Below are 13,467 nucleotides of genomic sequence, written 5' to 3'. Positions count from 1 at the left end.
ATTCCTTGGTGTTCTTTAACCTGAGAATCTGAGTAGTCAAACAAACTGTTTCTCAGTGGTTTGCTTGCTGTACTCCTCCTCATTTAGTAAACTCCCTGTGTTATATTAATAACTGAATATTCACTCATGAGCATTCATTGTGGTACACAGATCTTGTGTGTAACAACCTTTAAAAATACAGTTCTAGGAATTATTCCCTGACTGACTATCCTGTGTTTTAGGGATAGGTTGCAGGCCCTGTATGGACATTGGAGGGAGTGGCAGAGGTTGTGAATATTTACCAGTAATGAAACTGTGTTTGCAGGTAAAGTTTCAGTGCAATAAGATATTTTGTAAGGTTTATAAGAAATATGTCTTTATTTCAATTTAAAAAAAACCCCCAATTTGTATGGGTTCAATCAATACTGAAATTCTTCCATCCTGGTTTTATATGTTTTCTCTCATGCTTATCAAAATAATCAAGCCATGCACAGTAGCCACACAAAACTCTGTAGTCAGATTTCTAAATGCAAGTCTTTGGATCATTTCAAAAGAACCCAGTATTTTTTCCTATATGGACTAATCCAACCATGTGCAAAGACTATCAAAACTCTTACATGGTACAAAATGTACATCTTGTACAATCCCTGGTCCAATTCCCAGTTGCAGGAACCTATAGTTCCTTCAGTTCTGGAGAGCTGATGCCATTTCATATCATCTTTAGTATCAAAGACAGGCTCAGATTTTCTGGATATCCTTGGTATCAATGCATGGTTAAAGTTCATTAACCCCCAAAGGCTTCCGAAGTCTGGAGTATAGACTGGGCTCCAAGTTGTTGGAAAACTTGATTTGCTCAGCTCAGTATGCAGTATTAGGAGAGGAAATGTGGCATTGGAATAGGTATGGCCTAAAACTGGAGGACAACAGGAATATCACTGGCTAGAAGTGTGGGAAAACCCCATTCAAAAAAAGCTTATTGTTTTGGAATGTACAGAAACTGCATGGAATAAATTCAGGTGTTTTCATGTCACATTTGTAAATATTTTTTTCCCTCTGCACTGTAACACAGAATAATAGTTAAGGTTTTTTTCCTTGCTACTGTAACACAGAATAATAGGTAAAAACGGGGACAGGTTTGCTGAAAAATAAAATTATTTCCTGGTCATATTCAACTGTATAAGGCTTAAGAGGGAAATCTAACCTGTACCTATTCTTTTGCAATATTAAGGATTGGCTACTGTCAAAGAAAAAAGTGAAGGAAAAGCAGATGCTAAACTCATCAAATGAAGAGCAACAGAGCAGTGGGTAAAGTTGGACATATCAAAATGTGCGACTGGAAATTGATGATGAACTCAAATAGGGCTGCTAACTTAATATGTATTCTTTCCTTTTAATATTGGCTTCTAACCTGTAAGGTTGGAGAAAGCCATTTTTCTGCTTCTCTTTAATTGAACAGTAGAATTGATGCTGAGAATTAGTCTAATGACTTTTCTTTCCTCACTTGATAAATTGGTTAAAATGGTAATAAAAAATAAAATTAGGAGACATATAGATGAGTGTTCTGATACAATAGCTATCCATCAGCATAGCTTTTGTAGAGAAAAAATTATGCATAAAGATAATTGCTCGAGCTTGTCAACAAATAATAAAATAAAATCATTAGATTTTTTTTTCCCTTCAATGGCAATTTTTGAAAAAGACCTTCACGAGGTTCTTGGATAGACTGGCTTCTGTATGAGGAAAAAGCTGCAAGACTTTTTAGAGAAAATTTAAATAATAAAAATAGAAGTTTATTAAATAAAAGAAAGGGTGATCAGTTACTTTTTATTTTTTCAGTTATTATAATAATGAGTCAGTCAAATCAAACACACAAAATAGGAAGCAGTCCTCTATGTAACTTATAATTTACTTTTGGCTCAGAAGTAACATGTATTTGGATTTATATACTTTTCTGAAGTAATAAAGCAGTTAAAGCATTCAGCAGGAGATGAGGGACAGGAATAAGTTTCCCCCCTCATTACAGAACACTTGTCCAGTCTGGGCCCACCTTGTTTGAAGTATCTAGGAGATAATTTAATGAAGAAGTGCTTTGATGCAGGCTGTACTTTGTGTCTGAGGCAGAGTCCTCACTTCAGTTCAGTGGTGATTTTTCAAACTAACGTAAGAAAAAATTGCTTTTATTAAATGATGTACATTTTTTTTCATGCAATGAAGCACAAATCCTGGCAATGTCATGTTTTTGTGGCCCTATGTGTCATGGCCCACAAATCACCCTAAAAGCTGTGATCTTTCTAGAGATTATAGGCACAAAGCTCTGTATGGTTGTTTTTGTGCCAAATGCCTGTCCTGGCTGCATACAGCAGGTTTTAACATTGACTACAGTATTGGGACCCTTCTAAAAAATTTATAGCAAGTTGTAAAATAAATGAAAAAGTCAATGCCAGCTAAAAAAAAAATTAACGAATACAAAAAAAACAAACAAAAAAATCCCCATAAAAGCCCAAACAAACAAAAAACCACCTGAAGAAGAAAAAGGTAGATGTCTCCTTTTATTTTCCACCCAATTTGCACTTCTGGAAACACCTGCTGCCATTCTATTGCTAGCTCAGACTTCCTTAAGAAAACAAGTTGCAGCTGTGGCATTCTCACTTGTGAAATCCTTGCCCAGATTTTGAACCACATTGCTCTCAAGAAAGGGTAGTAGCCACATACAAATGTTAAAAAGGTAAGTACAAAAGTGATTTCATTTCTTGAAAAAGTGTCAAAAGACTATCTTGTATCTGATGTGGTGACATTACACTGTTTCAGCATTTTGATGTTTTTCTCTGTATAGCTCAGACTGTTAATATTCAGAAGTTGTCTAATTTATTTTATTTTATTTATTGGATGGGGTCAGGCACTTTGTAAATTATGGACTGAATTCTCAGTGAATCAAAATATTTAGGTTGCTTGTGTAGTTCAGTCCTTGGCATCATGTCACTAATTACTTTAACACAACTCTGAAATAATGACAAAAAGAAAATGCATTGAAAAGAAAGAGAAATTAAACTTTGTACAACAAAACAAAAGCCACATTAGAAATAGAAAATGTTATTGAAAGCAAAAAGTGGGTGACCAAATGTGCAGTCTGGATTCAGTACAATGTTACATGGCAAGAGAAGAGACACTCAGCTCTGGATCTTCTCCAGGCAGAGGAAAATTTATGACATAAATTTTCTTTGATAAACATTCCTAAGAAGTTCTTTGTATTTTTATCTTAATGCATGTCTGTCTGTCTCAGTCCAGTGGTCTTTTTTTTTTTTCCCCTGTGTTTTTATTTTATTTTTTTTTACATCTCCTTTCTGATTCTTTTATACTCTGAATATACCTCAATGGCAACTGTTGAAGATCTGTCTTACAAGCTAATTGGTACTAGAAAGTAGTCAGCCCTGTACCTGGGTTGCATTAGGGCTTTTGAAGAGTGTCCCCAGATATTCCGATTTTCCCATATTTATGCTTCAGAACTCCGTGGCAGTATTTTCTCCGTTTTTCCTTGTACAAGGTACAGAAGCATTCCCAGGGGCCTTTAGCATTCTACCCTGGCAATGTTTCTAGGCTCTAGCTGTCCCATGTAATGAGAGATGAGAAGCAAGAGTTAAGCCTCCATAGAAATAGCAATAACAAGCCATTGGTCTGCTTTATGCTATACTTATGTATTTATTTCTCTGTAATAGTGGCTGAATTGAAGTCTGTGTGCTGGAAGTAGGAGTTTAGATTTTTGCTTTTACTCAGAAGTGGAAAATCACTTATAAAACTTCATCAGAGCACCATTAGAGTAAATTAAGGGTTATGTATGCTTTTATAACTTTAGAAATGCGATGTAACTCTACATACTCACTGATTGCTCTTCACTGTTTTAAGGTGTAAGACGGCAATGTGTTTTATATCTCCTTCCCTTGTATTTAATGTCATTAGAATCACCACTTAATTTAGAGTTTGATCTTCACAGTGACTTTTATAGTAAGTTAAATATCAATGGACTGCATTTAATAAACACTGATTTGTATTAATCTTGTTATAGACTGTATACATAATGTAGGGATCTCATGCATGGCATACTAGAAAGGAATGTATTTCCAAATTTGTTTTGAATTTGACATTTAAGTATTTCTATTTATGAAACACTTTCTAGATAGCAGTTATAGTGAGTCCTTATTATTATACTGACTAAAAGAGAATAGAATAGATAATAGATAGAATGTAGGAATGTTACCTCTTTTTGTGTTCCTTTGTCTAATTGCAATTGCAGTCAAAACTGTAAACTGGTTCAGATAGAGGATATTTCTTACAAAAGACCTGTTTCTTCACTGTTTCTCCAGTAAAAAGTGAGTACCAAATGGTAATATTATTTTTGAAGAATTTATATTGCTGCTTTTCATAATCCAGTGAGGCACATAAAATGGAGGGCATCCATGAATGAAACTCTGTTTGAGTAATGCACACTTGCAAGGAGTTCAGTCTGGTTAGCTCAGAGTGGCTGTAGTTCTGTGTTAAAAGTGTCACAAATGATGGTGATGGCACTCCAAGAAAACCACTTCTAGTAAGGAGAGCAGACAGTCAATGTGTGTGTGGGTGGGGAGAATTTGGATGGCAAACACCAGAGCAAACCTCATGACCACAAGAGAAAGGCTGGAATGCCTTCACCAAACACAGAGGACTGGGTGATGTGGACTATTCCAAAACACCCTAGCACTTCTACTTTCATGTTGCTTGGTGATCACTGGAAGCAAACCTGTTTGTTTTAAACCAAATGTCCTTGGTGTTCAAGTCAGAGCAGACTAGAGTGGAAAAAGCAGTGATATTACAAATACAGAGACAAAATGTGGTGACTAATCTTGTTCAGTGGATCAGTCAAAAAAAAAAGAGACAGAATTGTGTTGTGGGAGTGATAAGAACGTGGTGGCATAAGAATTGTGAGAGCTATGAAGAAAGGCTGAATGGGCAAGCAGGACAGTCTCAATTTCAGTGCATTTGGAATCCCACTCAACAATAATTACCTACAAATAGATCAAAGCTGTGGTTTTAGGATACTCAGGCTCAGAAGCTCGTGTTGCTTGTAAAGTCTTGCAGAAGCACCAGGGAAGAAGGGAGTAATCTCCCTTTGCTGGGAGTTGGTTCTGTATAGGAATGTGTTGGGGTCAGGGCTGTGGGTATTGTGGCAGGCATTTACATGTTCACAGCAGTCACTGGGAATGCCACTGAGGGAGAACATTCTTGCTGGCATTGTCATTGGAGAGGCTGAAGGTTGGATGGGCACTGATAGTAAACAGACCTGTCACTGAAAGGAATCCCTGTGAGCAGGAAGGAGGCAGAGCAGGGACACTGGCCTAAGGTGAGGCTGTGGGCATCACTCAGGATGGGATGTTCTGTGCCAGATAACTACACTGAAAAAAGAACCTTAAAAAAAAAAAGACTGGGAGCAATAGGTTCCTATTTTAGTAACATTTTATGTTCAGAACCTTAATGAGGAACTGTAAATTTTAAATCCAGTTATCTTCTTAAGTAATTTCAATCACAGTTCATATCCATGGGTATACTCTATTTTTATGACTTTTTTTTTTTTCTAAATGGTCCTGGTTTTGTTTATTTTTTTTCAAGCTACTTCTGTGCAAACCAAGGATACTAAGACAAACAGTAAAGAGACCTTGTATGTAACTGAAAGTATACAGAAATAATAAAACAATAATAACCCCCAAAACAGAGAGGGGTGGGAGAGTGACACAAAACCCAGATTGTGCCATCACACCAATATTTCTCAGTTTTACGATTAAAAGTTACTTATTGCTAAAGAAGATATGTAATTTAATTTTAAATGTGTTTACATGTATTATTTTAATTTCTAAAAATCCCTACTTATATTATAGTTTGCAAATGTATTAATGTTGAGATTGCTTTACCCTGGCTGATTCAGAGTGCACAAGATGAAAGAGTGAGTTTCAACCTCCTTAAAAAAAATAAATAAGGACTTTATTGTAATATTCAGGGAAGTTAGAATTTAGATGAAGGTTCAGATTTCTTTTTAAGGATAGCATCAGTCCTTTTTCACAGGGAGGGTTGCAGATGGTAGGGCCTTGCTAAAAGTGCAAGTGAATAACTGATAAATGAGGGCTTCCCACTTACAAATGAGATGGTTTTACTTTTCCTTGAAGAAATGCAGTAAATTGAAAAACTCTAAATAGCACAGAAATTTCAGTCCTCCAGACCGCCTTCTCCTTCTCAGATTTTGCTATACTATATTCAGCATTCAGTTTTGCCAACACTGAACATGCCTGATATGGCATTTACATTCTTTAAAAAAGGCATAGATTAGTTTTATTTCTAAGAGTTAACTTCTCCTCTTGACACATGTACTTAATTCCCATTAATGGAAATGGCAGCTAGGCATGCACACTGGAAGGAAAAATCTGTTCCTAAGCATATGATCCAAACTGCATTGTAGCTAAACATTTCCATGCTCTGAAGTAAGCACTCATTATTTGCAAGATATTTTTCATAATAAATGCATCAACCCCGCTCTATTCTCCCTCCACTCTCCCATAGTGTGTTGCAAAACACCCTTTCTTAGAAGTCTTACAGATTCATTCTTAATGCTGCAGTTGTTTTGAGTGTGTGCCTAAAAAAGAAAATCCATTTAGAATCTTCAGAGTTTTGCATATTTTCTGGGAGAATTTTCCAGTAAATCGTTCCATGGAACATCTTACATTGCCTTGGACTTCGTAGGTCTCTATTATGAAAACCTACAGTGAAAATACAAAACCCCAAAAAGCTCTTTTTTATCCCCCCCCAGAACTTCCTTTACTTACAGTATAGCAGTATCTGCCAAAAGCACTAGACTGAAGTGATATCGTTTAAGGATTAAAAAAAAAAAAAAAAAAATATATATATATATATATATATATATATAATGTTTCATTTAAGGTTTTCCTTCTTCCAATATGCTTGTCTAAAGACTTGAGGATTCTGCCTATGCAGTATTCCAGAGTTATAGTATTCCTAATTTGACGTGGGTGGGTTTTTTTTTGGTTCACCTCTTGAACTGAAGAACCACAATAGCAAAAAAAAAAATTAAAAAAAAAAGAAAAAACAGTTAAGCACAAAAATTCTTAGAGGAGTTTATGATTTCAGTGGTGTCCCTTCATCCAAATGAAAATCAAAGCTTTTTTGTTTAGTTCAACCCAAATTGTCCTCTTTTACTGGGACTTTTTTTTTTGTTTTGGGCACTCCTTTAAGGAAGCAGATTCACTGAAATGCTAGGGGAATAGTAAGGGGGTTTTCATTTTTCTCATCATTTAAAGATATTTGTATCTGAATTCTCAGATTGAGAAGAAATAATTGAGAGCATTAAATGTGTATGCTGGAGGTTGCAAGTGAGTTTTGTAACTACGACTCACTCGGTAAAAGGGGGCAACAGAGCTTCCTATCACTAGTCAAAATTTCAGAACAAGATAAAATTTCTCATGTTAAAAACTATACAATTACATGTTATGCACATTTTCTTCTTTCAGTGGCTATTAATCCAAATTTCTCAGTTTTTCCACTTTCTGATGTGCTAGCAGACTTTGTGACATGTCCTGGCAATTTCTAAAAAGCAAGCTAAAAGTTAATATGAAATGATTTTAGAAGGGTTTCAAGATCCCCTCAAATCACTTAACTTGCCTTTTCTCCATCTTGCAATTGCAGCTGAACTTATGAGAAAATGATTTTATCAGAAAATCTATACTTAACTGTCTATATTCCTGTAATATATACACATACACATATATATATATTATCCATATAATCCAGTATAGTACAAGGATACTGTAATGCTGTATTACTACAACAGCAGGTTAGGTTTTTTTTCCTCTTTGGACAACACTCTGTTTCCCCTCAGTCATCTGGGAGCGGTCGTTGCAGAAAACAAAATGAAGTTAATGGGGAAGAAGGTACCTAAGCACAAAATTCATTGGGGTAAAAGTAATTGTAAACTAGGTTAAGTAAAAGAAGAGTTGATCTCAGAACCATTCAGGGGAGAAACCTCTGTTTCGTTCCTTACTTCCACTTCCTCTCCCCTTCTCAGCTCTCCCTCTTGCTCAGTTAGCTTAGTTTTCTCTCCCACACTTTTATTTTTCTTTTTTTCTTCATTTTAATATGGTTCTTTCTGCTTCTTCCTAGTCTAGCCCATGTCTTCTCTAATCCCTGATGTTGATGGTGGTTGCTTTTGGTTTATAATCATATTAGCTGGGAGCCAGCAAACCAGGAGCCCCAGTGTGCTAGGGATAATACCAGCTTGGGGGGAGGGGACGTGATCATTGTCCTAAAAACCCTCAAATAGGAAATGATTTGGGAAAGGGGTAAATACATCAGGACAGACAAAGGAAGGACATGGTAGAAGAAGGGCAGTTGTGGAGCTGAGTGTCCTTGGTGAAAGCATATGAGGTTAGAGCTGAATGGAGCTAACATGCAGTCAAAATATGGAATTCCTGTTCTATCCAAATGGTTGAGATTTATACTTCTTTTAATAAAAGGTGGTCTTAATTTTCTTCCAGATGTGGCTTCTGTGTAGCTTCACTCTGTAAACTTCTCCCAAGGCCGAGTGTGAGGAAATAGGGGAAGCAAAGCAAGAGCTGGGACAGAAGGAACAGCATTTATGGATGGGCAGTGGTGCATCAAGGGGAAAATGAAACACCAAGAAGAGGGGCCCTACAGAATGTGAATACAGAAATGAAGCATGTTTTAAACAAAACAGTAAAAGTAAAAAAAAAAAAAATCTGGAGGAAAAAAGCTCAAATATATATATGTATATATGTTTCAGCAGCATAAGGGCTGTTGTGAACTGTGAGGCATGTGGGGTCTTTGTTTTTCATCCTTTTGCTGGAGTTGACTAACTGTGTCAACTTGGGCAAGATACTAAGCCTGCCTGCATCTCAGTTTCCTTATTTGAGGCCAAATTCTCTTACTAAGTAGCCTCCTACTCCACACAGAGATTTGCTGATTTGAATGGAGCCCCTGCAGAGTGAGATACTTTTCAATACAAATAAAGTTTTGGAATCGGCCCTAATTATATTTATTACCTGCAGAGGAGTAATGTGAGACTTAACATGGTTTGAGACCCTCAGATGAAAGAGAAAGTATTTGGAATTGTTCTTTTTAATCATCTGCTGCCTTTTCAAAGTCTACTTCATGGCTATCCTAAAAGAGATAGCTACTAACAAACAAATGAAAAATCCTTGTAGGTATTAACAGGTTTGTCGGGCTCTGGTGGACGGACCTCTGTGGAAAACATTATTTGCTGGGGGCTAGGGAAGGAAGCTGGCTTACCCTGCCCCACAGTGAGGAGCCATTAGATCTCCCTCATGCCAGAAGTTGACAGATTGTGTGCGGCTCGGCTCGGAGCGCTGTGCTGGTGGAAGGCAGGCTGGAGGCTGCCTTAGCAGATCCTCCTTTATGAACCAGAACGACGGCACCTTCGCAAACTTGGCTGCGGCGCTTTGTTCCGTGCCTGGGTCGGGCGCTCCTCGGTGATGATGCACAGAAGTTGCGAGTGGGTTTGCTCCTCGTGATTAAAGCTAGCAGCCGACTTCCAGCTGATAATGCCTTTATACCAACACTGGACTGATTGGCCTCTGCATGAGCCTGCTGGTTTCTAACATATGCACTGAGAGCGAAAAGCAGCAAATTAAACAGTGTAGCTGTTGGATATTAAAAATAATAAGCTTTTCTATTTGGCATTTTTCTTAAGCCAGTGGGCACGAAAACGTTGAAAGTTTTACGGATGCTCCGTGCAAATATGTGTACGTATTTCAAAAAGTAAACTTGCTATCTCCGTGCCACTGGGAGGCAGGGATGAGAGGGGTGGCAATGGACCTAATCGAACTGTTCTAGGGTCAAAACCACGTGGGTTCTAAAGGCCCTTAATGTTGTCCAGCTGCAGATCAAGGAGGGGTGGGAGAGAAGGGGGAAGAGAGAAAAGAATTAGGGCAGGGGAACTGGAAAGAATGGGTTATCTATAAGTGGTCCTGTGTGGGTGTGTATGCACGTGTGTGTGAAAGAACAGGCAGCCCAAATTTTTTCTCTTTTTTTTTTTTTCCTTTCCCCTCCCGCGCCTTACAGCGAGTTCAGTGCCAGGCCGGACACGGGCCGCGCACACTGTTGAGGCATTGTGCGCTCCGCTTCCAGAGTAGCCCCCGGCTAATCCCCGCGGCTCGGACGGGAATTTCCCCGCCGCGCTCTCCCGGCCGCTGCCCCCTCTCCCCGCCGGGGCGGGCTCGGGAGCAGCCCTTGCCTCCGGAGCGGAGAGGGATGCGGGTGTCCCCGGGGCGGGATGCGGGGGCTGTCTCCGAGCCCCGTTACCTGCTCGCCTTCCTCGCCTGCCAGATTTTTATCTGGATAATTGGAAGTGCGGCGGAGGCTGCGCTCCGCCAGCCGAGGGGCTCTGCAGCCGCGCCTCGTCCACCTTGTTATCAGGGGTTGTCTGGGCAAGGGAAATGAGAGGAAGCCACGACCGAGGGACTTCTGCTGCTCGCCCGGAGAGTCGGGGGGGGGAGAAGAAAAAAGGAAAAAAGAAAAGAAGGAAAGAAGGAAAGAAAGGGAAAAAAAAAAAAACGGGGGGGGGGGGGGGGAAAGGAAGGGGGGCTGTGTATGATTAAATAGAAAACGCGAAAAGCCCTAACAGATGAGCGGAAAGTTTATTTTTGTTGTTGTTTGAACATCCGTGTGTGTGCGTTCGTGTGCGCGCCCGCTGTTTTGGCATGTGGCTACCTTTTCCCTTGCACACAACGGGGCTGTTTGATGGAGTTTGGAGCCGAGGAAACTTTGGGTTTGTTGCCAGGACGGTTCGCAGCACTTTGTGGAAAGCAAGAGCTAACAGTGAGACCGACAGAGTGAGTGACAAGTTGTTTACAGGTTTCCTTGAAGGGGCCTCTGCTATATTTCAATCTGTCAAAGTTGCTTTTCTTCCCTCAGAACAATGCCTGATTGTTGTGTGGGGTGGGTTTTTTTTTTTTTGGTTTTTTTTTTTTTTTTTTTCCTTTCCCCTACCCAAAGAGAGAGAGAGGGAGAGAGAAAGCGAGAGACCGGGAAGGGTGGGGGAAAGGAATGAAAATTCTTCGGAGCACAAATGCCTTTGGTAACATTTTTATGTGTTTAATCTCTTCTCCCCTATTTCAACTCCGAGAGTTGACAACTGTTTCAATTTAATCAGTCTGCTCTTGTTTTATCTTCTTTCTCCACTGATCTTCCTCAGCGTAGGGGATTTGCTCCTGGTTTGCCGGTTTAGGTGGATTGTCGGACTGCTTTTTGTTTTTTTTTTTTCCCCTCCACCACCCCGCGTTTTTTTAGGACATTGAAGGAGTTGACTTTTCCCGTTTGGCGGCGGCGGGCGAGCAGAATTAAAAGGAAAGGACAGGCCCCCGGAGGTCGCGCAGCGCGGCGGGGGGAGCTGCGCGATCATCCTGCTGCGAGCGCGCTGCCCCTTTAAGAGACTGGTCAAGGAGTCCTCGCTCAGAGCGAGCGAGCCGGGAGGGAGGGAGGGAGAGGGAGGGAGGGAGAGAGAGAGCGAGCGAGAGAGAGAGAGAAAATCAATCGGTTTAGAAGGTTTGGACTCACTTGACAGGTTCAGTTGGAGGCGACCATAGGTGGCTGCTGTGACAAAGGGAAATTGTGCTTTTCCAGCATGCTAACTGACCCTGATTTACCTCAGGAGTTTGAAAGGTGAGTCGAGTTGTTGAGGCGGGGTGTGTGTATGTGTGTGGGGGTGTCTCTTCCCTTTTTTTTTTTTTTTTTTTTTGTTCTGTTTCGTGTTTTGTCTGTTATTGTATTCTTATTATTTTTACGGTTATTATTATATTTTATTTTTTTTTTTAATTTATCGGAGCACGCCTGTTCGCGCGCGTGTGCGCGGATGGGCAGAGCGGGCACACGGACACGCGGGGACGGGCGCGCAACTCCGGCGGCCGGGGAGCCGCTCCCCCCCGCTCCCTTCCGCGCTCCCCCCGCGGCTCCTCGGCTTCTCCAGCGCCGTGTCAGTGCCCGGGCTGGCGGCTGCAGCCGAGCCCCCGGCCCCCGGGCGGTGCGCCCGCGGCGCGCAGCTTTGTTCCGGGGCCGCAGAGGCTGCTGTGGTGTGTCCTCCCGCACACCCTGCCCGAGCCCAGCCGGCCCGCCGAGCCACCTTCCCGGGCAGAGCCTCCCCGCTCCTGCCCGGGGACTCCCCGGAAAGCGCTCGGAGGATGCCCGGTGGCGGCCGGGCGGGGGGTTCAACTTCCAACCTCAGGCTCCCGTCAAACTTGGGAAGGCGCTCTGCCGAGCACATGACCTTTTGTTGATCTAGCAGGAGCTATTATTTTTAGGCAACTTAACATCCCGGCCCTCCGTCAGGAGAACATCTTTCTGCCTGAGGAGGGGGGGGGGGGCTGGAAAAAAAAACCCAAACAAACAGAAAAAGAAAGGGAAAAAAAGTGAAACTCTTGCCTCCAAGTTTTGGCCGTCGCCTCTCTCGCGGAGTGTCAAGAGCGGGGTCTGGGTATGACGAGCGGGCTTCGGGTATGACGTAGATGTGCCCGTCTCCCCCTGCCCGAAACAGGAGCCGTCCCTACTTGGAATCAAGTTTTTGCTGTCACTAGTGATGGCTTGTGACCTCCGAGAGTTTAGTCCTTATTTCATATGATCTGGTTCTCCTAAGATGTTGGGAAGCGTTCTCTCAGGCGCTTGTATGTACGTCCATTGATGGTCTCGCATCCCTCCCCTCCGGCTTCTTTTTTAAAGGTTATTAATAGCCCCTTGTGCGGCTGCAGTAAACAATCCAAACTTTCATTTCTAAGCAGTAAATGAAAGAATGCCAGGGTGCGCGTTACTGAGGTTTTTCTCATCTTCGTGAAAGCTACCTCCTGTATAAACATTTGGTTGTATCTGACTATGCAATACAAGCTAGGTGCTAGACCAGCTGGTTAAAAATATGCTAAGTCAAGCTGTTCATCGTTCAAACCTACTGAATTTGATAGTAAAGGCACAGAAAAGAAGGCAAGATAAAAACATTTTAAGTGGGCTGAGGAACATGCATGCAAAGGAAGGACAGGAAAGAACACTTGAATTAAAAGATCGGAGAAAATTAAAATTTGGAAATGCAGAAAAGAACTATTTTAACACTTTCAATCCTTGTTCTGAAACTAGAACGCTTCCTTACTAGAAAGTGGAATTGGCTTGGTTGCTCTGTTCCAAGGTCGTCTTTAATGCAGTTAATTTTCCAGACTTGGAATACCTGGCGTTTTCCTTTGGTTTGTTAGCATTACAATAATGGAACAAAATTGGTTTTGTTCACGTGCACTAAGTATTAACTTAGTTCAACTACCTGAGGAAACTGTTACCGTTTCTGATGTCAGATTTGATCTGGCATCATGATCATGTATTTGTCTTTTTCATACAGTCGATAGATTCAAGTATTTCTTGTGTTTCCCTAAGTTTATACGTAGAAAT

At 40.9% G+C, this 13,467-nt stretch overlaps 1 protein-coding gene across 9 annotated transcripts in view; it reads left to right on the top strand.

Moving 5' to 3' along the window:
- Positions 1-13,467, top strand: part of SOX5 (SRY-box transcription factor 5) — a 618,882-nt gene that overhangs the window by 316,145 nt on the left and 289,270 nt on the right. For 5 of the 9 annotated variants that reach the window (XM_015627619.1, XM_015627618.1, XM_015627617.1 and 2 more), the window contains exon 1: positions 11,554-11,709. The exons of the other annotated variants lie outside the window; for them this stretch is intronic. In XM_015627619.1, coding sequence (XP_015483105.1) covers positions 11,672-11,709 — 38 coding nt within the window. In that variant the 5' untranslated portion in view covers positions 11,554-11,671. Of the gene's footprint in view, positions 1-11,553; positions 11,710-13,467 lie in introns of those variants that run through there. 9 annotated transcript variants of the gene reach the window in all.

Source organism: Parus major, chromosome 1A (genome assembly GCF_001522545.3).
Source record: "Parus major isolate Abel chromosome 1A, Parus_major1.1, whole genome shotgun sequence".
In the NCBI taxonomy this organism is placed as follows: domain Eukaryota; kingdom Metazoa; phylum Chordata; class Aves; order Passeriformes; family Paridae; genus Parus; species Parus major.
This window is presented reverse-complemented; position numbering and strand designations above follow the sequence as displayed.